We start from the raw sequence: 24,166 nt of genomic DNA on the forward strand, positions 1-24,166 counted from the left end.
TAAATAAAGCTGAGCTTCAACCTTCTGCTCCAAATTACCATTTTAAAAAATGCAATAGGCTTTTCCGGCCTACTAAAGGTGTCTGTCTGTGTGCCCCTGCCTGGTGTTGTCCTCAACTAAATAAAGCTGAGCTTCAACCTTCCGGCTCTCATTAAGTGGTTTTAAAAAAAAAAAATGGTGGTTAGGGCCTACTAACGGCTTCTGCCCCTCCCTGGTGTTGCCCTCAACTAAATAAAGCTGAGCTTCAACCTTCTGCTCCAAATTACCATTTTAAAAAATGCAATAGGCTTTTCCGGCCTACTAAAGGTGTCTGCCCCTCCCTGGTGTTGTCCTCAACTGAACAAAGCTGAGCTTCCACATTCTGGCTTTCGCCCTATACTATCAGATATTAAACTGCATTTGGCCTACTAGTGTGGTTAGGCCCTTGAAACAGTGTCTGCTGCTCTTGGGTTTGCTACTCCACTGAACAAAGCAATGCCGCCTGTTTAGTCCTGTTACCAATTTTGAACTGCATGTAGCCTACTTTATTCTTTGGCCCTATATCTGTTTCCTCCTCATCCTGCCCATTGCCCAGCCACTGCTAAATGAGTCTGCTGGTACATTGACCTAGACCACTACATTCCCCTTGTACTCTACACAGCCAGAATCTGACCCTGCTGAAAGTAAGGTTCCCCTTCCCGCATGTTATACCACCTTACACAGGGACAAAGAGGAAGGTGCAGATGAAAGTGCAGGTTCCTTCATCAGGTGGGGGGGCATACTCGTTGGCGACGTCACTGGCACAGGGCCCCTCAGAGTACGCAAAAGTGTCGCTGCTGGTGGGAGGCGCCCCCGCCATGCAAACACACCGCCGTACTTTGAGGGGCCCTGTGCCAGTGGCAATGAGAACGAGTGGGCCCCCCCCTGCTTGCTCAGGATCACAGCACTTGCAACGTTTAAATACTTACCTTTCCCTGCAACACCGCCGTGACGTAGTCCGCATTTCCTGGGCCCACGAAAAACTTGAGCCAGCCCTACTCCCCCCACAACTTTCCCCCAATTCCCTATGCCCAACTATTATTATACAGTTAATTAAGATTGGCAAGCTTCAGAAACAAGAATGGATGTTTTTGGCATTAAAATGGGCACTGTAGGTGTTTTCCTGGCCTCCACTCACTGCCGACTATGCTTCCCCATTGACTTGCATTGGGTTTCGTGTTTCGGTCGATCCCCGACTTTTAGCGATAATCGGCCGACTGCACTCGACTCGACTCTGGACAAAATCGGGTATCCCAAAACCCTACTCGATCTTAAAAAAATGAAAGTCGCTCAACCCTATCAGTGACACATGGTGGAGAGCACATGCACTACAGCACAGTAAAATAAATTATTCTAGTCTGGCAGGAAGGCATTTTACCTGTAAAACATAACTGGAAGAAAATGTAATAGGAATGATTATGTAAAGCAGTTATGGTAATATTGTAATATATTGTAATTTTTTCCCCTCAATTTCTCACTAAAAAAGTCATATATAAAAGGGAATCTGTCATCAAGATAAACTCCACTAAATGCATGAGAACCTTTATATCCACAATTTTTGCATTTCAGAAATGTAGAGTTAAGCCCTTATTCCTTCCCAGAGCACTTAAAACTCTGTCTTCTTGTTATTGCCATTATTAGTGCTTCTTTCTCTATGATAGCTTTAACCATTCACCACTGGGCGATTTTCGTTTTGTTTTTCCTCCCCTTTTTCCAAAAGCCATAACTTTTATATTTTCCCATGCATACAACCATATGAGGGCTTTTTTTGCACGATAAGTTGTACTTTTCAATGGCATTCAATTTTTCATGTGATGTACTGAAAAGCAGGAAAAAAATTTCAAGTGCAAAAAAAATGCAATTTCACATTTTTTTTATTTTTTATTTTTTGGGGGGAAGGGGAGGATGGAGGGGGTGGAGGGGGTGGTATTTACCATTCTCACTATATGGTAAAACTGACCAGGAATTATGATTCTCCGGTCCAGTATAACTACACAAAACTCAAATATGTACAGTTTGGTTTGCTCTTTAATTATAAAATGTATTTTATGTTTTGATAGATTGGACTTTTATGAAAGCAGTGACACAAAACGTGTATATTCTTTTGCTAGCTTTATTTTTAATAAGGCAAAAAGGAAGAAATTTGAACTTGTGCTTTTTTTTTTTTTTACTTTTTACTGTATTTAAAATAGTTCCCTTAGGGGGCTTGATGCTGTGATCATTTGACCACTTGCGTTATATATAGCAGTGCATCAGCATTGCCATGTAAAGCTAAAATCATGATGTCCTATGATTGCCAGCTACAGGCTGGCTTCCACGGGAGAATTGTCATGACAATTCTCACACAGTATATAAACATAAGGATGAATGACCTCGGGGAGATCAAAACATCCAACACCACGGAGACACCATCACGTGTTTCTCAACGCAGTGATCCAGAACACTGCCCCCATCCCTAAAGGGAAATATGCAAATGCATGTAGAAAAGCCACGGAGACACCATCACGTGTTTCTCAATGCAAGCAATGAATAGCCAGGTCTTTCACCGGGAAAGAACAACCACGGGAAGGGCAGCATCCAATAAAGGAAAACCACCTATGCCAAAATACCGGATTACTCACCGGTAATGCTCTTTTATAGAGCCCACGACAGCACCCACTGAGAGAGGGGATCCGCCCCTAGGAACAGGAAACCTACAGAGAGATAAAAGGGGCGGCCCCCCCTCGCTCCTCAGTTGTTTTACAGAGAAAAAGGAGGAACCGCCGCCAGGTTTTTTTAGTTTAACAGGTTTAGGCATATATACATATTTACAACCTCATCTCATATTACTCTATTATATACAACTCCCTACTAAGACACCACGTGCAACTAAATAAAGAAAAGGGAGGGATTTGAATGGGTGCTGTCGTGGGCTCTATAAAAGAGCATTACCGGTGAGTAATCCGGTATTTTCTATTCGCCACGACAGCACCCACTGAGAGATTTTCAGAGACTATATACTGGGTGGGTTAACTGAATCAAGAACCGAAACCCCAAAGGTTAGGTCAGAAGCAGCAGATAGATCTAATCTATAGTGTCTATAGAAGGTATTTGGTGAAGACCAAGTTGCAGCCTTACATATAAGGTCTATCGGCACATTCGCCCTTTCTGCCCAGGAGGTCGATACGGCTCTTGTAGAGTGTGCTCCCACATGTATTGGAGGATCTCTTCCTCCAGCTTTATACGCCAGGACTATGGCATCTCTTATCCAGCGTGATAGCGTGTTCTTTGTGACTCTGGAACCCTTAGTTTTTCCCTGGAAAGACACAAAGAGAGCCCTACTCTTCCTCCAGTCCCTAGTCCTCTCTAAGTAGGCTAGAATAGTTCTCTTAACATCTAGGGTATGAAGCCTGGCTTCTTCTGGAGTCGAGTGGTCTTCATAGAAAGTAGGTAACAAGATCTCCTGGGATCTATGAAAACTAGTGGCTACCTTAGGGAGATAACAAGGGTCCGTTTTTAAAATTATTCTATCAGATGTCACGGATAGATAAGGAGGGTCAATTGACAAGGCATGGAGATCACTCACTCTTCTAGCGGATACTAACGCTACTAACAGTATTGTTTTTAGCGAGATGTTCTTTAATGAGGCCGCATGTAGAGGCTCAAACGGGCTTTGTGTCAAGGCATCTAGGACCAGAGATAGATCCCACTGAGGCACCTGTGGTATATGAATAGGTTTTGATCGTTCACATGCTGATATAAAACGAGAAACCCATCTATCTCCCGCCACATCATAACTAAAGAGGGCTCCTAGAGCTGAAACCTGGACTCTTAGAGTATTTACAGACAGTCCCAATTCAAGTCCTTTTTGTAAGAACTCCAATATTGAAAATATAGGTACTTCAGCGGAAAGTTGTGCAGTATGAAATTGAAGGAATTTTTTCCAAACCTTGACATAGATTTGGGTAGTGGAAGGCTTTCTACTCTTCATAAGAGTATCTATAAGCCCACTGGAAAAACCCCTTAGAGTTAATAAGTGCCTCTCAAATTCCATACCGTCAGATTCATGCCTTTTACCCGAGGATGGAAAAACGGTCCCTGAGACAACAGGTCCTTGGTCTGAGGCAGGATCCAAGGGTCTGTAGTTGACATCGCCCTGAGCCAGGAGTACCATGGCCTTTTGGGCCAGAATGGGGCTACCAACAGAACTCTTGCCCCCTCCTCCCTTATTTTTCTTATTACTATAGGTAATAGATTCCATGGAGGGAATGCATAGGCTAGGTCGTATGTCCATGGCACCTGAAGGGCATCGAATATGTCGGGGTTGTCCAGTCTGCAAAGGGAGGCAAAAGTTTTGACCTGACGGTTGGACCTTGTTGCAAATAGGTCTATTTGAGGCACCCCCCATCGGTCTGTTATCAACCTGAAAATCTTTCTGCTGAGCATCCACTCCCCCTGATGAAGGGTATGGCGACTGAGGAAATCGGCACGCACGTTGTCTATGCCTCTGATGTGCACCGCTGATAAGGACAACAGATGACTTTCGGCTAAGGTCATGATGTTTGATGAGATTTCCATAAGATTTTCTGACCGTGTACCTCCTTGATGATTCAAATAGGCTACTGCCGAGGTGTTGTCTGAGAGAACCCTTGTGTGAGAGCCTCGTAGCTGGGGAAGAAAGTGGAGTAGGGAATAATATATGGCTCTTAATTCTTTTACATTAGAGGAATTAGCCAATTCTGATCTGGACCAAAGGCCTTGAACCACCTGATCCTCAAAATGTGCTCCCCAGCCTTCCGGACTAGCATCCGTGGTTACTATGGTAGAAGGGGTGATGACCCATGGTACCCCCTCTGATAGATTTCCCCAATCTAGCCACCATGTAAGAGAGTTTACTACCTCTGATGTTAAATAAATTGTTCGGTCTAAATGTCCCCCATTTTTAATGTCCTCCTGTAATATGAATTTCTGGAGCCGCCTGGTATGGAATTGTGCCCATTTAACCGCAGGGATACATGATGACAGTGAACCTAGCAATGACATGGCATTTCTCAGTGACATACTACGTCTTTTGATTGCTAGGCCTACTTTGTCAATAATAGAAGACTTCTTATCATCAGGCAACCGACAAATTTGGTCCACTGAATCGAGAAGGAGTCCTAGGAATCTCTGACAAGTGACGGGTTGGAGTCTGGATTTTTCCCAGTTGACAATCCAGCCTAGCGTTTGTAAGGAAAACGCCACCTCCTCCAACCTTTGTTCACACTGTAAGGAGTTTTTTCCCACAATTAGTAGGTCATCCAGATATGGAATGACCAGAGTGTCCTTTAATCGCAGAAAGGACATTACCTCCAACAGCAATTTAGTAAAGACCCTAGGGGCCATAGATAGGCCAAAGGGCATTGCCCTATATTGTAAATGACGAATTTGCCCGTCTATAAATACTGCTACCCGAAGAAACTGCTGGTGTGACTGGTGTATAGGAAGATGGTAATACGCATCCTTAAGATCCAGTACTACCATGTAACAGTTTGGGAACAGATTTTTAATGGCTGATCGAATAGATTCCATTTTAAATGTTGTGGGTCTTATGAACGTGTTCAGTCTTCTCAAATTAAATATAGTTCTATAGGATCCGTCAGGTTTAGTAATCAGAAACAAGGGGGAGTAGAACCCCTTCCCTGTTTGAGATGACGGAACGTCTATTAAAACCCGTTTGGTAAGAAGGGACTTAATTTCTATTTCCAGTGCTTCTTGCTGCAGTCTAGATTTTAGGGAGGTGAGCAGGAAGGAATCCGGAGGTTTTCGGATAAAGTCTAGGGTGAGGCCTGAGGATATTAATTTTATGGCCCATGGATTAACAGTTATTTTATTCCACTGATTTATAAATCCTAGAAGTCTACCGCCCACTGGTGGAATAGGGTTCCCGGAATTTTTCAGCTGGTTTGAAGGGACGTTTGTTGAACAAATTGCCCTTTTGCCTGAACTCTTTGTTCCTCCATTGGTCTTTGAAGCCTCCCTTTCTGCCAAATGATGGCTTCCTGAATGCCCTTTTGTAAGAAGGAACAAAGGGATTAGGGAAGCCCTTCTTTCGCTCACCCGCCTTAGTGAGAATTTCATCCAACACGCTTCCAAAGAGGTACTCACCCTGACAGGGTATGGCACACAATTTGGATCTAGACTGGGCATCTCCCTTCCAGTTTTTTAGCCATAAAGCTCGGCGAGCAGTATTGGAGAGGCTAGCTGTCCTGGCCGCCAGGCGGAGAGAATCCACGGAGGCATCGGATATGAACGCCGCAGCACCTTTAATCAAGGGTATTGAGGCACGTAACTTCTCTCTAGAAACACCGTTTTTGATATTTTGGTCCAGCTGCTCTAACCAAACCAGCATAGACCTACTGGTACATGTGGTTGAGATTGCTGGCCTGAAAGCAGTGACACAGGCCTCCCATGATTTTTTAAGGAGCGCATCCGATTTCCTGTCCATGGGATCGGATAAGGAACCTGCATCCTCTACAGGCAAAGAGGAACGACGAGATGTAGATGCCACTGCCGCATCGACTTTCGGTACTTTAGCCCAGGAATCCATATCCTCGTCATCAAAGGGGTAGCGTCTCTTGCAGGGTATTGGCACAAACCCCTTTTGCCCTTTACCCCATTCCTTTTTAACGAGGTCTTTTATGGCCTGATTTACTGGAAATACCTGGCCCTTCCGCTGAGAAAGACCAGCGAACATAAGTTCCTGTGGCGTTTGGGGTTCTTTTGATTCAGCCAACCCCATCGTACTTCTCACTGACTTAATTAAGTTGTTGACACCGTCAGTAGGAAAACAGACATAGTTCTGTTCCCCTGATGATTCAGATGTTTGAGACACATCCGAATCCACCTCTCCACTCTCTGCTGACGTGTCAGCTTTAGGTGAGGACATTCTCCTACTCCTCTTTTCCACATTAACAGAGGGGCCTCCTCCTAATGACTGCAGCTCCTCACGAATTATAAGCCGTATGTCATTCATTTTGACAGACTCCTCCTGCTGCAAGGTGTTGTTTATACAGGCCTGACACAGCTTTTTAAGGTAAGAGTCAGGCAGGGGCTCAGTACATATAGCACACTGTTTGTGCTTGGTTTTCCCCGTCCTCTTTGCCTAAAAACATAAGCAGAGTAAATACTATAAGCTTTCTTGAAGCTGTATAACACTCACCCAGAAGCACATGTATATACCGGTTGCTGGGTTTGCCTGGCCTGGGGTGTGGAACGGGACGATCTCCCTCCTGATTTCACAGTGGAATCACTCCTCTTTGAGCGTCCACTACTCTTATTCCTGGTCTCACCACTGGGTACTAGTGGGTCCTCCATAGGGCGCACAGAGACTTCCTCTTGGGACGACATGATAGCGCACTGTCTGTCCCGCTCATGTGCAATTTATAGTGCAGGAATTAAACACACCCCCCCCCTTTTTTTTTTTTTTTTTTTACCTGATCCATTGGTGCAGCGCCAGGGGGATAAGGAGTAAACCGCCCAGAGGAAACCAATATGGCGGTTCCCCCGGAAATAGACTGCTGACCTCCTAGGGGCAGGGATCTACTTCCGTGATGCGGCTTCACTGCGCATGCGCCGGCGTCTCGGCCGGCCGGCTCTTCAAGCGCTACTTCTGCCCATGTCACCGCCATACCTGAGGGACTGGGGAAACAGCTGATGACCGCTCCACACACTCCGGAGGGTATCGTCACCTGGCTCCGGAAACCTGCATCCAGGTAACTCGGTCGGCCCAGGCACACCGCATCACCGGTCGTCCCTTACAACGATGTCCCAGCAGGGAGATCGTTGTTCTCCACCGACTACAACAGATGAGGGGGGAACCAGCAGGAACGCCCGACTCTGTCCACTCGCTCTGGAGCCCCTGTTGCTCAGCAGAGACGCACAGGCGGCATCCAGGCAAGTTTTCCTCTTGACATTAATTCAGAGAATCTTCTCTGTGGGTTCCCCTTTAGGAACAGGAAACCAACTGAGGAGCGAGGGGGGGCCGCCCCTTTTATCTCTCTGTAGGTTTCCTGTTCCTAGGGGCGGATCCCCTCTCTCAGTGGGTGCTGTCGTGGCGAATAGAAAACATGGTATACATTCACAGACAGCTAGAGGTAGTCAAGAGGTAGTCAAGAGGTAGTCACCGGAAATGTTCTTCCAACAATCTTGAAGGAGTTCCCAGAGATGCTTAGCACTTGTTGGCCCTTTTGCCTTCACTCTGCGATCCAGCTCACCCCAAACCATCTCGATTGAGTTCAGGTCTGGTGACTGTGGAGGCCAGGTCATCTGACGTAGCACCCCATCACTCTCCTTCTTGGTCAAATAGCCCTTACACAGCCTGGAGGTGTGTTTGGGGTCATTGTCCTGTTGAAAAATAAATGATGGTCCAACTAAACGCAAAACGGATGGAATAGCATGCCGCTGCAAGATGCTGTGGTAGCCATGCTGGTTCAGTATGCCTTCAATTTTGAATAAATCCCCAACGGTGTCACCAGCAACGCACACCCACACCATCACACCTCCTCCTCCATGCTGCACGGTGAGAACCAGGCATGTAGAGTCTATCCATTCACCTTTTCTGCGTCGCACAAAGACACGGTGGTTGGAACCAAAGATATCAAATTTGGACTCATGAGACCAAAGCACAGATTACCCCTGGGTCTAATGTCCATTCCTTGTGTTCTTTAGCCCAAACAAGTCTCTTCTGCTTGTTGCCTGTCCTTAGCAGTGGTTTCCTAGCAGCTATTTTACCATGAAAGCCTGCTGCACAAAGTCTCCTCTTAACAGTTGTTGCAGAGATGTGTCTGCTGCTAGAACTCTGTGTGGCATGGAGCTGGTCTCTAATCTGAGCGGCTGTTAACCTGCGATTTCTGAGGCTGGTGACTCAGATAAACTTATCCACAGGTACATTAAGTGATCACTTTGAGAAGGAGGAGCTAAAGATGGAAATAGCTTTCGCATTTCATTAAGTGCTCTGGGTGTGACAAACTATTTAACATCTCATTTGCATATTGCAAAATTGTGGATTTCTCCATATTCAGGCACTGCATAACAAATATAAAAGATAGCAGTGTGATTATATTTCACTGAATTACAGACTCATATGGTTTAGCGGGAAATTATCTTGCTGTTGGAATACCTTTAGGAAATAAACTGTGTGGACAAGTATGCAATTTGTATTTTTGATCATTAATATTATTGCTATCAATCCAAAAGTTAATAAACCTGAAACCTGAATATTTAAGAACGTAAGAGTAAGATTTTGTCTTTAAGAGAATGTAAAAATATGCATAACTATTGAACAACTATTTCTGTGCAGAATAATTGTGTGACTAAAAGAAAAGCATAAATCTTCATCTATTAAAATGAGAATATTAACCAAACAGCTCAATGTACAAAAAATACATTGGACATAAAAAAAAATATTGGTGAACAATATAGCAACCCTTCTGTTCAATAACAGACTCATGGATTGAAGGATTATGACTTGTCAGTTTCTTAATCTGTTGACGATCAACTTTTTAGTCAGATGAAGAAGGGAACCATGTCATTTTTCATCTTTAGGCCTTTAATAGCTGGCCAAGCACTGAAGTACTTTGGTGCATGTAATGGAGCAATGCACTACATAAAAATCATGGTTTTCTTCAAACATGTAGACTTTTTCCTGTACCACTGCTTGAAGTAAGGGTCTTCTAACAACAGCAGCAGGTTTAAAAATAGATTTTGATTTAATCTTCAACCTGAAAACGTCCAACTAACTCCTGTTTAATACCAGCCCATAACAGCATCCTTCCTCGACCTTTACCAAGGTATGCATCCTTATTAGGCAAGTTTAAAAAAATGCCAAGTCTTGCAGAGTGATACAGCACTCTTGAAATTGCTGCGATGTTGGGGCTTGATAACAAAACCATCAAAAGTGTTGCTTCAAATGGTCAAACAGGGTTACACAAAAAAGTGTTGAGAGGAAAAAAAGAGGTAAACACTAACTGTCAAAGCAAAGATTTAAGAAACAAGCCTCATGCGACCAGGGTCCAGGAACCCATAATCCTACAGTGCTGTCATATTCCAGATCTGCAATCTCAGAAGTACAATCAGATGCATGGCTAAGGTAAGGCAAATTGAAACCCTACCACCACAGAACAAGACACTGAAGTTGGAAAATTAATACTAGGCCAAGAATTATCCTGACAGATTGTTCAAATGTTTTATGAACTGAAGAGGTGAGTGAATTGATGGACCAGATGGATGGACTTGTGGTTGGATCAATAACAGGCACAGACCTCCACTTCTACTCAAACACGAAGGTGGAGGTGGAGTACTGGTATGTGCTCGTATTCTAAAAGATGAGCTATTTGGACCTTTTTGTTTAAAATGGACTAAGACTTAACTCCCAAAGTTACTGCTAGTTTTCAGAAGACACTTTCTTTAAGCAGAGGTACAGGAAAAAGTCTGAGTCTTAAACAAAAAAAAAACACAAACAAACACATTTTAGTACAGAACAATGCTTAAAGTATTCCACTGAATGGCTAGCAAGTAAAAGCCTTAAAAATGAAAGCATAAAGACATTGTCCCCCATCCTCAACTGACCTAAATCCTATTAAGAACTAGTGGGCCCTTCGACAGGAGATTTTAATGGGAATGAAAAAAAGTACACTTCACTGGACAGTGTCTGGGAAGATTTGGTTGGCACTGCCCAAATAGTTGTTCATTAGCAAACGATCAAGTACTTGGGACCAGGAAGAAGCACTTGCTGGACGTGAAAGGTTTGTTGTACATATTTCTTAATATTCCATTGGCTACCCCACTGTAATTTAGGCAAATTGTAATAAATTCTATGGAAATGTTTTATTTGGGTGAGTCCCACAGTTTATTTTCTTTATTGCCTGTAAAAAAAGCATTAAAATACAGTACAATGTTTTATCATTGTAGAATTTGAAGGACTTGTCTCATCTCAGTATATTAGTAACTATCCACAGCTTAGGCGATCCAACTGCAGGTACCCATTGCGGTCCCTCTAAGGAATCGTCCAATGTTCTGTTAAAATCTCCCCCACCCATCCATTGTGTGCGTGCGTGTGTGTGTGTGTGTGTGTGACTACCAGAGATTATCACTTTCTTCAGCTCTTTCTGACAGCCACACACACCATGAATGGAGGAGTGAAGCAGTTTGGACACTACTCCATTCTAACATAGGATTTTCTGGTCTTGAGTTGGGACACCCATTTAAAAGGTATAGACTTGTCTATTATTAAATACAGATATATTCTGTAATACAAGATTCAAGTTATATTAAGGCAATAAAAGTGAGTGTTTATTTTTGGACTTAAATACCTATCCACAATATTTATTTTTTCACCACTTACCACCTTCCTCAGTTCTTGATTGGATACAATAATCACATTGGGTGGATCCCCAACAGCAGTAGCAGCTCCCCCTATGTTTGTGAAGATTACTTCAGCAATCAGAACATGTCGGGGATCAAGATTAAGTACTTCACACAACCTGTAGGATGAAGTTAAAAAGGTAATATAATATAAATAGTAAATTTCGATTGCAAAATTAGATTGTAGTATTATTACATATACTACTGTCGTTCACATACTGGACAGTCATTCAAAACATGTTCATATCACAGCGAAATGCAAACAGCAAAATGTTTTTTGGTTACTTGTACATTAGAATTCACTGAATATCAGGAGTATACAGCAGAAAGGAAACTAGGGAGCAAAAATAGCCCAACAGGGTTTTATCTGGTGGTAAAAGTATAACACTGGTCAACAGCATTTTTGGTGCCAAAGATATTTCATCGAATTTAGGGTATTTTTTGGGTGCTGATTCTGAATATGTCATCAGTTTTGCCAGATTGGCTCAAGTTTTTGAGATTTTTGGTATCTTATTTATAGCACTTGTTGGTAAATGCGACGCATCATCTCATTAATTTCTTTGGATTAGTACTTGAACTGAGCAGTTCTCAATATAGTTTTGTGTTAATTAGTGTTCTAAAAGTTTGTTCATAGCTTGATTTTTGCACTAACTTTATGTTGTTGTCTGTTTTCCAGTGAAAAGCATGAACTCATCAAGAAGAAGTTGTCTTAACGATCCAGACTCATTCTGTTACATTTGTGGTGAATACACACTGCCAAAACATAGAAGAAACATAACAGACTTCGTAAAAAAAAGTGTATTTTGCCTATTTTGGGGTTATGCTTGGGGACCAAGACAAGTTTTGGGCACCACACATAGTGTGCAAAGCATGTATCGAATTATTACGAAAATGGAGCAAAGGACAAAGAAAAAGCTTCAAATTTGGTGTTCCAATGGTGTGGAGAGAGCCAAAAAATCATCATGATGACTAGTGTTGAGCGATACCGTCCGATACTTGAAAGTATCGGTATCGGAAAGTATCGGCCGATACCGGCAAAGTATCGGATCCAATCCGATACCCGATACCAATACAAGTCAATGGGACTCAGGTATCGGACGGTATTCCTGATGGTTCCCAGGGTCTGAAGGAGAGGAAACTCTCCTTCAGGCCCTGGGAACCATATTAATGTGTAAAAGAAAGAATTAAAATAAAAAATATCGCTATACTCACCTGTCCGACGCAGCCGGGACCTCAGCGAGGGAACCGGCAGCGTTGTTTGTTTAAAATTCGCGCTTTTACTTGGTTACGTGAGGTCCCGGCTTGTGATTGGTCAGGGCGGCCATGTTGCCGGGACGCGGACCAATCACAGCAAGCCGTGACGAAATTACGTCACGGCTTGCTGTGATTGGTCCGAGTCCCGGCAACATGGCCGCCATTAACCAATCACAAGCCGTGACGTCACGGGAGGCTGGACATGCGCGTATTTTGAAAAGCGCGCGTGTCCAGCCTCCAGTGACGTCCCGGCTTATGATTGGTCACGGCGCCATGTTGCCGGGACGCGGACCAATCACAGCAAGCCGTGACGAAATTACGTCACGGCTTGCTGTGATTGGTTAATGGCGGCCATGTTGCCGGGACGCGGACCAATCACAAGCCGTGACGTCACGGGAGGCTGGACACGCGCGCTTTTCAAAATACGCGCATGTCCAGCCTCCCGTGACGTCCCGGCTTGTGATTGGTTAATGGCGGCCATGTTGCCGGGACGTCACTGGAGGCTGGACACGCGCGCTTTTCAAAATACGCGCATGTCCAGCCTCCCGTGACGTCACGGCTTGTGATTGGTTAATGGCGGCCATGTTGCCGGGACGTCACTGGAGGCTGGACACGCGCGCTTTTCAAAATACGCGCATGTCCAGCCTCCCGTGACGTCACGGCTTGTGATTGGTTAATGGCGGCCATGTTGCCGGGACGCGGACCAATCACAGCAAGCCGTGACGTAATTTCGTCACGGCTTGCTGTGATTGGTCCGCGTCCCGGCAACATGGCCGCCCTGACCAATCACAAGCCGGGACTTCACGTAACCAAGTAAAAGCGCGAAATTTAAACAAACAACGCTGCCGGTTCCCTCGCTGAGGTCCCGGCTGCGTCGGACAGGTGAGTATAGCGATATTTTTTATTTTAATTCTCTTTTTTACACATTATTACATTAATGTTGTTGCGATACCCGATACCCGATATCACAAAAATATCGGATCTCGGTATCGGAAATTCCGATACAGCAAGTATCGGCCGATACCCGATACTTGCAGTATCGGAATGCTCAACACTAATGATGACTTATTTATGGTAAACACAGGTACAGGCACATCTTCACAATGAGGGACAGGCCTTCTTGCAGATTCCACGTTACTCCCATTTTCGTTTCTTATGCTTATTGAATCCTTGCACTGCACAGAAATAACAGTCATCATGATGATTTTTTGGCTCTCTCCACACCATTGGAACACCAAATTTGAAGCTTTTTCTTTGTCCTTTGCTCCATTTTCGTAATAATTCGATACATGCTTTGCACACTATGTGTGGTGCCCAAAACTTGTCTTGGTCCCCAAGCATAACCCCAAAATAGGCAAAATACACTTTTTTTTACGAAGTCTGTTATGTTTCTTCTATGTTTTGGCAGTGTGTATTCACCACAAATGTAACAGAATGAGTCTGGATCGTTAAGACAACTTCTTCTTGATGAGTTCATGCTTTTCACTGGAAAACAGACAACAACATAAAGTTAGTGCAAAAATCAAGCTATGAACAAACTTTTAGAACACTAATTAACCCTCCGTCAGGCGCAATAGATCTGACAGGCACACAGTAATTAGTTTCACTTCTCTCTCCTTGCCCACTTATCAGAAAACCCCACCCCTCCTAGTTATCTCCTGACTCTACAGGCTCTGTGAAACCTGATATCACAGTGACTCAGCAGACCTTCTAGTGAGCAGATATCAACACTTTGGCTTCTCAGGCACATTGCGCCTGATTTCAACACAAATTGAAAGGTTAGTATTTTCTTTTTTTATTCATCACGATTGTGTATTTAGCTTGTTTTATGAAGGATTAATGCTAAGTTAGTGTACATAAGTACTGTTTTCTTAGACAAAAGGAGGGTGGCTTCTAAGGCACATTGCGCCCTAACACATACTCTTTCTCTCTTGCTTCAGATTTTCTGCTGCAATGGCCAGAAAACAGTATGATTCATCTAAACCCCTTCATTTAGAAGAAATGAAGATTTTTTTGTTAGAAGATGATGAGGAAGAACCAGCAGTAACTGAGGATTTAGAGGAATCTAGTGACATTTCATCTGAAGATGAGGTAGCAGAATGTAACACTGATTCTGGAACAGAGCAGGATGGTGATGACACTGATACAGAGGAAACAGACACAGATCTAGCTTATTATTTGGGCAAAGATAAAAATACAAAGTGGAACAAAAAGGCACCCAAGAACAAACAGCGCAGAGAATCCCACAATATTATTACACACCTTCCTGGAGTTATTGGAAGTGCTAGAAAAGCTAAAACTGCAGTGGAATGTTGGAATAATCTAATTACAGATAGCATGTTGGAAACTATTGTTCGGTTCACTAACCAGTATATTGACACAATCAAAGAGCAATTCTCCAGAGAGAGGGACATCAAAAACACTGATGTGATTGAACTCAAGGCATTTATTGGCTTGTTATACCTAGCTGGTGCTTTCAGAGCAAATAGGCAAAGTTTGGAGGAGCTGTGGGGGACAGACGGTGATGGCATTGAAAAATTCAGCCTTGTGATGAATCTGAAACGATTCAAAGTCCTGAACCGTTGCCTCCGTTTTGATGATCGAAGTACCCGGACAGAACCAAAAGGTTATGACTGGCTTGCACCAATTCAGGACATATTTCAACAATTTATTATGAATTGTCAAAAAAGCTATTGCCCAGGGCAAAACCTCACTATTGATGAGATGCTTCCAGGTTTCCGTGGAAGATGTGGTTTTCGGCAATATATACCATCGAAGCCAAACAAATATGGAATTAAAATTTTTGCCATGGTTGATGCAAGGATGATGTACACTATGAACATGGAAGTTTATTGTGGAAGACAGCCACCAGGTCCTTTCAATGTGAGCAACAAGCCTAGTGATGTGGTAAACAGAATTGCTGAGCCAATGTTTGGATCTGGTCGAAATATCACTGCTGACAACTGGTTTACTGACTTTGATCTGATTGATTTTTTAAAAACGAAAAAGCTGTCATATGTGGGAACTGTTAGAAAAAACAAAAGGCAGTTGCCGCCAGATTTTCTATATACAAAAGGCAAACAACAGTATAGCACTATGTTTGGGTTCAGTAATGGAAAGATTTTAGTTTCTTACATCCCACGCGAGAGGAAAAATGTGATTTTGGTCTCTTCATTACATAATGATTACACCATTGATCCAGAGTCTGGGGAGCTAAGGAAACCAGAAATCATAACTTTTTATAATTTGACCAAAAGCGGCGTTGACACTGCTGACCAAATGTGTGGCAATTTCAATGTAAGTCGAAATACCAAACGCTGGCCGATGGTAATCTTCTTTACAATGCTGAATGTGGGTGGCATCAACTCACAAGTAATTTACCTCGGTAATGAACTTAAACAAATGCGCAGAAGAATGTACCTAAAACAATTGGCTAATGAACTGGTGAGTGGAGAGCTAAGCCTAAGAAGTACAAAGATGGTTGGAATGCCCCTTGCCCTGCAACACCGGTTGAAGAGATATCGTCCCACGGACGTTCCAGAACAAACACCGACTCTACCACCTTCTAAAAGACGCAGTTGTACTACCTGCTCATTTGTATCTGGTTTCAGAAGGCTTTCTAAATATGACTGCAAAATATGTAAAGTATCAATCTGCCTTTCCCATGCAACTTTCGTCTGCCAGCCTTGCTTTTCTAAGTGTACCTGTGCTGCTTCTGCTGCAATTGAAACCACTGAAGATGAGTAGAAAATAATTAAGTAACATCTAAGTGCAATATCCTTTAAGTTTTTTTCCATAATTTTATATTTAAGCAATAGTTAAGTAAAGATAACTGGAGCCTATTTGGCGGTACTACCGAAAAGTGGTACTTTTAGTTTTAATAAGTTTATGGTTAATAAATGGGTTTTTTTGCATCTGATTTGGTGTAATCTCTTTTAATACATTCCTATGAAGGTCACTGACTACTTCTATAGTCCTGAAATTGAAATATGTAGCTACTATAGGTGGTTTTCTGACCTGTGCTTGTCAGGCACATTGAGCCTGAACTGACGAGAATCTATATTGCGCCTGACGGAGGGTTAACACAAAACTGTATTGAGAACTGCTCAGTTCAAGTACTAATCCAAAGAAATTAATGAGATGATGCGTCGCATTTACCAACAAGTGCTATAAATAAGATACCAAAAATCTCAAACTTGAGCCAATCTGGCAAAACTGATAGCATATTCAGAATCAGCACCCCAAAAATACCCCAAATTCATTAAAATATTTTGGACACCAGAAAATTTTTTTTTTTTTGTTGACCTGTGTAATAGATGTAGAATTCTCTCTCACTTGGTGGGCATGTGATACACAACACTTTCTGAGCAATTAAACCAGCTTCTGCAAGCCATGGGACAAAAATACAATGTAGTATGCAGTTGAAATTAAAATGTCACCTCCGAAGCTTAAACTGCTTCTTTCACATGTAAAATACTATATAGGCAAACATTCACAAATATAAATTTTATTTAGTAGGTAAAACTACTGCAATTATTTATGAACCTATTAGTGGTGTTTGGCACTTTCTGTATAAGCCTACATACAAAGTGCATGATTACATTCATTACATTTCCCAAAGTTCTATGATTCAAATAATGTTCTAAAGACATTAGCTCAGTACTTTGGCATTTGAAGCAGGGTTTTAAAATAAATGTTGTCCTTTTAAGTCTGACAGATGTAGACAAAAGTGAACAGAAGGTATCAAGGTGACAAAGTATTTAATGTGACTACTGATAGCAGAAACTAAAAATTGTTTGATCTACTAATAAATGGTACAAATGAGCAGGTGAGATAGTTCAGAATAATTATTTATACATATAAGAGGACATCACTGTACTGTAGATACGTAAAGCATTTACCAAATACACACCAACTAGCTATATACACACACATTAATTACATACACTGCTCAAAAAATAAAGGGAAGACTAAAATCCCACATCCTAGATATCACAATGAAATATTCCAGTTGTAAATCTTTATTGATTACATAGTGAATTGTGTTTAGAACAATAAAACCTAAAAATTATCAACGTAAATTACAACTAATATCTCACTGAGGTCTGGAGTTGGAATGATACTCAAAATCAAAGTGGAAAATGAAGTTACAGGCTGATCCAACTTCAGTGAAAATGCCTCAAGACAAGGAAATGATGCTCAGTAGTGCATGTGGCCTCCACATGCCTGTATGACCTCCCTACAATTCCTGGGCATGCTCCTGATGAGGCAGCAGATGGTCTCCTGAGGGATCTCCTACCGGACCTTGACTAAAGCATCTGCCAACTCCTGGACAGTCTGTGGTGTAACGTTACTTTGGTGAATGGTGCGAGACATGATATCCCAGATGTGTTCAATCGTATTCAGGTCAGGGGAATGGCTGGCCAGTCCATAGCTTCAATACCTTCATCTTGCAGGACCTGCTAACACACTCCAGCCACATGAAGTCTGGCATTGTCCTGCACTAAGAGGAACCCAGGGCCAATCGCACCAGCATACGGTCTCACAAGGGGTCTGAGGATATCATCTCTGTACCTAATGGCAGTCAGGCTACCTCTGGCGAGCACATAGAGGGCTGTGCGGCCCTCCAAAGAAATGCCACCCAGTCATGCTGAAGGATGTTACAGGCAGCAGATTGCTCTCCATGGCTTCTCCAGACTGTCATGTCTGTCATGTGCTCAGTGTGAACCTGCTTTCATCTGTGAAGAGCACAGGGCGCCAGTGGCAAATTTGCCAATCCTGATGTTCTGTGGCAAATGGCAAGCATACTGCACGGTGTTGGGCTGAGAGCACAACCCCCATCTGTGGAAGTTGGGCACTCAGACCATCCTCATGGAGTCGGTTTCTAACCATTTATGCAGACACATGCACATTTGTGGCATGCTGGAGGTCATTTTGCAGGGCTCTGGCTAGGTTCCTCCTGTTCCTCCTTGCACAAAGGTTGAAGTAGCAGTCCTGCCGCTGGGTCATTGCCCTCCTACGGCCCCCACCATTTCTCCTGGTGTACTGGCCTGTCTCCTGGTAGCCCCTCCAGCCTCTGGACACTATGCTGGCAGACACACCAAACCTCCTTGCCACAGTTCACATTGATGTGCCATCCTGGAGGAGCTGCACTACCTGAGCCACTTGTGTGGGTTGTAGAGTCCGTCTCATGCTACCACGAGTGTGAAAGCACAACCAACATTCAAAAGTGACCAAAACATCAGCCAGAAAGCATTGGTACTGAGATGTGGTCTGTGGTCCCCACCTGCAGAACTTAAATTATTGGTAATTCTCAAGACACATTCAATAAAGGAGTGGTTCTGCAGGTGGGGACCACAGACCACATCTCAGTACCAATGATTTCTGGCTGATGTTTTGGTCACTTTTGAATGTTGGTACAAGTGGCTCAGGTAGTGCAGCTAATCCAGGATGGCACATGAATGCGAGCTGTAGCAAGAAGGTTTAGTGTGTCTGTCAGCATAGTGTCCAGAGGCGCTACCAGGAGACAGGCCAGTACACCAGGAGACATGGAGGAGGCCGTAGGAGGGCAACAACCCAGCAGCAGGACCGCTACCTCAGCCATTGTGCAAGGAGGAACAAGAGGAGCACTGCCAGAGCCCTGCAAAATGACCTCCAGCAGGCCACAAATGTGCATGTGTCTGCACAAACGGTTAGAAATAGACTCCATGAGGATGATCTGAGTGCCCGACGTACACAGATGGGGTAGTGCTCACAGCCCAACACCGTGCAGGATAATTGGAATTTACCACAGAACACCAGGATTGCCAACTCGCCACTGGTGCCCTGTGCTCTTCACAGATGAAAGCAGGTTCCCACTGAGCACATGTGACAGACATGACAGATTCTGGAGACGCCGTGGAGAGTTATCTGCTGCCTGTAACATCCTTCAGCATGACTGGTGTTGTGAATTCCGTTCTCGAACTCCCTCCTGTGGTCATGAATGGTACTTCGGTGGGTTCTGTCCGTGGACTCCCTCTGGTGGCTGTGAGTGGAGCTGCTGGTTCTGAGTTTCCTTCTCCAGCTGCCCTCGTTTGGGGCTAGGCTGATTCTCTATTTAACTCCACGCCAGCTGTCAATGTTCTAGTACTGGTTCAGATCTCTCCTGGATCTTTCTGAGGACCTGTCTACTCCAGCACAAGCGAAGTTCCTGCTTGTTCATTTGTTACATATGGTTTTTCTTGCTAAGTTCTAGTCCAGCTTGCTATCATGAAACTACCTGGCTAGCTGGAAGCTCTGGGGGTGCAGAGTGGCACCACTGCATCGTGAGTCGGTGCGGGGGTATTTTTTGCACACACTGCGTGGTTTTTGTAGCTTTTTGTGTTGACCGCAAAGATCTCTTTTCTATCCTCAATCTGTTTAGTTAGACTGGCCTCTCTTTGCTAAAACCTATTTCATCCTGTGTTTGTGATTTCCTCTTATCTCACAGTCAATACTTGTGGGGGGGCTGCTTTTACCTTTGGGGAAATTTCTCTGAGGCAAGTAAGGCTTTGTTTCCTTTCTTTAGGGGTAGTTAGCTCTTAGGCTGTGAAGAGGCGTCTAGGCAGAGTCAGGCACGCTCCACGGCTGTTTTTAGTTGTGTTGATAGGAGTAGGGTTTGCGGTCAGCAGAGTTCCCATTTCCCCAGAGCTCGTCCTGATTCCGTGTTTAACTATCAGGTCATTCCTGGTGCACCTAACCACCAGGTCCATAACAGTACAGCTGGCCCACAAAGTGTTAATGCATCTCAATAGAGGGAAAAGAGAAGTTCTGAGACCATTTTTTTTTCTCTGCAGTGTGTTTTGCCTTTCTTTTCCCCTTAAACTCTGGGTGGTTCAGAACTTAGGTGTGGATATGGACATTCAAGGTTTGTCCTCTAGTGTAGATCAACTCGCTGCAAGGGTACAAAACATTCAAGATTATGTAGTTCAGAATCCTATGTTGGAGCCTAGAATTCCAATTCCTGATTTGTTTTCTGGGGATAGATCTAAACTTCAGAATTTCAAAAACAATTGTAAACTGTTTCTTGCTCTGAAACCCCGCTCTTCTGGTGACCCTATTCAGCAAGTAAGAATCATTATTTCTTTGTTGCGTGGCGACCCTCAAGACTGGGCATTCGCCCTGGCGCCAGGAGATCCTGCATTGCGTAATGTAGATGCGTTTTTTCTGGCGCTGGGTTTGCTTTATGATGAACCGAATTCTGTGGATCAGGCAGAGAAAATTTTGCTGGCTTTGTGTCAGGGTCAGGATGAAGCGGAGGTATATTGCCAGAAGTTCAGAAAGTGGTCTGTGCTTACTCAGTGGAATGAGTGTGCCCTGGCAGCAATTTTCAGAAAGGGTCTTTCTGAAGCCCTTAAGGATGTTATGGTGGGGTTCCCCACGCCTGCTGGTCTGAATGAATCAATGTCCTTGGCCATACAGATCGATCGGCGCTTACGTGAGCGCAAAACTGTGCACCATTTGGCGGTATCCTCTGAGCAGAGGCCTGAGCCTATGCAATGTGATAGGACTTTGACCAGAGCTGAACGGCAAGAACATAGACGTCAGAAGGGGCTGTGTTTTTACTGTGGTGACTCCACTCATGCTATCTCTGATTGTCCTAAGCGCACTAAGCGGTTCGCTAGGTCCGTCACCATTGGTACTGTACAGCCTAAATTTCTTCTGTCCGTTACTCTGATTTGCTCTTTGTCATCCTATTCTGTTATGGCATTTGTGGATTCAGGCGCTGCCCTGAATTTGATGGACTTGTAGTTTGCCAGGCGCTGTGGTTTTTTCTTGGAGCCCTTGCAGCATCCCATTCCTTTGAGGGGAATTGATGCTACGCCTTTGGTAAGAATAAGCCTCAGTACTGGACCCAGTTGACTATGTGCATGGCTCCTGCGCATCAGGAGGATATTCGCTTTTTGATGTTGCATAATCTGCATGATGTGGTCGTGTTGGGTTTGCCACGGCTGCAGGTCCATAATCCAGTATTGGATTGGAAATCAATGTCGGTGTCCAGTTGGGGGTTTCAAGGGGTACATGGGGATGTTTCATTATTGTCAATTTCTTCCTCCACTCCTTCTGAAGTCCCTGAGTTTTTGTCAGATTACCGGGATGTATTTGATGAGCCCAAGTCTAGTACCCTACCTCCTCATAGGGATTGTGATTGTGCTATTAATTTGATTCCTGGTAGCAAGTTCCCTAAGGGACGACTTTTCAATTTGTCTGTGCCAGAACACGCCGCTATGCGGAGTTATATAAAGGAGTCCTTGGAGAAAGGGCATATTCGCCCGTCGTCGTCACCATTGGGAGCGGGGTTCTTTTTTGTGGCCAAGAAGGATGGTTCTCTGAGACCTTGTATAGATTACCGCCTTCTTAATAAAATCACGGTCAAATTTCAGTACCCTTTGCCTCTACTGTCTGATTTATTTGCTCGGATTAAGGGGGCTAGTTGGTTCACCAAGATAGACCTTCGAGGGGCGTATAATCTCGTGCGTATTAAACAGGGCGATGAATGGAAAACAGCATTTAATACGCCCGAGGGCCATTTTGAGTACCTGGTGATGCCATTCGGCCTTTCTAATGCTCCCTCTGTGTTTCAGTCCTTTATGCATGACATCTTCCGAAAGTATCTGGATAGATTCATGATCGTATATTTGGATGATATTTTGGTCTTTTCGGATGATTGGGAGTCCCATGTGAAGCAGGTCAGAATGGTGTTCCAGGTCCTTCATGCTAATTCCTTGTTTGTAAAGGGATCTAAGTGTCTCTTTGGAGTTCAGAAGGTTTCCTTTTTGGGCTTCATTTTTTCCCCTTATACTATCGAGATGGATCCTGTTAAAGTCCAAGCTATTTATGATTGGACTCGGCCTACATCTGTGAAGAGCCTTCAGAAATTTCTGGGCTTTGCTAATTTTTACCGTCGCTTCATCGCTAATTTTTCTAGTGTTGTTAAACCATTGACTGATTTGACCAAGAAGGATGCTGATGTGATGAATTGGTCCTCTGCGGCCGTTGAGGCTTTTCAGGAGTTGAAACGTCGTTTCTCTTCGGCTCCTGTGTTGTGTCAGCCAGATGTTTCGCTCCCTTTTTAGGTTGAGGTTGATGCTTCTGAAATTGGAGCAGGGGCTGTTTTGTCTCAGAGAAGTTCTGATTGCTCTGTCATGAAGCCATGCGCTTTCTTTTCGAGAAAGTTTTCGCCTGCTGAGCGTAATTATGATGTTGGCAATCGGGAGTTGTTGGCTATGAAGTGGGCATTCGAGGAGTGGCGACATTGGCTTGAAGGAGCCAAGCATCGCGTGGTGGTCTTGACAGATCACAAGAATCTGACTTATCTAGAGTCTGCCAGGCGGTTGAATCCTAGACAGGCTCATTGGTCGCGGTTTTTCTCCCGTTTCAATTTTGTGGTTTCGTACCTTCCGGGTTCTAAGAATGTGAAGGCTGATGCCCTTTCAAGGAGTTTTGTGCCTGATTCTCCTGGGGTTCCTGAGCCGGCTGGTATTCTCAGAGAGGGGGTAGTTCTGTCTGCCATCTCCCCTGATTTGCGGCGGGTGCTGCAGGAGTTCCAGGCTGATAGACCTGACCGTTGTCCAGCGGAGAAACTGTTTGTCCCTGATAGATGGACTAGTAGAGTTATATCTGAGGTTCATTGTTCGGTGTTGGCTGGTCATCCTGGGATTTTTGGTACCAGAGATTTGATGGCTAGGTCCTTTTGGTGGCCTTCCTTGTCGCGGGATGTGCGTTCTTTTGTGCAGTCTTGTGGGACTTGTGCTCGGGCTAAGCCCTGCTGTTCTCGTGCCAGTGGGTTACTTTTGCCCTTGCCGGTCCCGAAAAGGCCTTGGACGCATGTTTCCATGGATTTTATTTCAGATCTTCCTGTTTCTCAAAGGATGTCGGTCATCTGGGTGGTTTGCGATCGCTTCTCTAAAATGGTCCATTTGGTACCCTTGCCTAAATTGCCTTCTTCCTCTGATTTGGTTCCATTATTTTTCCAACATGTGGTTCGTTTGCATGGCATTCCGGAGAACATCGTGTGTGACAGGTTCCCAGTTTGTTTCAAGGTTTTGGCGGTCCTTTTGTGCTAAGATGGGCATTGATTTGTCTTTTTCTTCGGCTTTCCATCCTCAGACAAATGGCCAAACCGAACAAACCAATCAGACTTTGGAAACTTTTCTGAGATGCTTTGTTTCTGCGGATCAGGATGATTGGGTGACCTTCTTGCCATTAGCTGAGTTCACCCTTAATAATCGGGCCAGTTCGGCTACTTTGGTTTTGCCTTTTTTTGTAATTTTGGTTTTCATCCTCGTTTTTCTTCAGGGCAGGTTGAGCCTTCGGACTGTCCTGGTGTGGATTCTGTGGTGGACAGGTTGCAATAAATTTGGACTCATGTGGTAGACAATTTGATCTTGTCCCAAGAGAAGGCTCAACGTTTCGCTAACTGCTGTCGCCGTGTTGGTCCCCGACTTCGTGTTGGGGATTTGGTTTGGTTATCATCTCGTTATGTTCCTATGAA

The 24,166-nt window shown here is 44.0% G+C and overlaps 1 protein-coding gene across 4 annotated transcripts in view; it reads right to left on the bottom strand.

The window, feature by feature from the left end:
• Positions 1–24,166, bottom strand: part of OCA2 (OCA2 melanosomal transmembrane protein) — a 685,962-nt gene that overhangs the window by 203,526 nt on the left and 458,270 nt on the right. For all 4 annotated transcript variants that reach the window (XM_077296885.1, XM_077296884.1, XM_077296887.1 and 1 more), the window contains one exon: positions 11,381–11,519. In XM_077296885.1, coding sequence (XP_077153000.1) covers positions 11,381–11,519 — 139 coding nt within the window. The remainder of the gene's footprint in view (positions 1–11,380; positions 11,520–24,166) is intronic.

The sequence above is a fragment of the Ranitomeya variabilis genome, chromosome 3, assembly GCF_051348905.1.
Source record: "Ranitomeya variabilis isolate aRanVar5 chromosome 3, aRanVar5.hap1, whole genome shotgun sequence".
NCBI lineage: Eukaryota > Metazoa > Chordata > Amphibia > Anura > Dendrobatidae > Ranitomeya > Ranitomeya variabilis.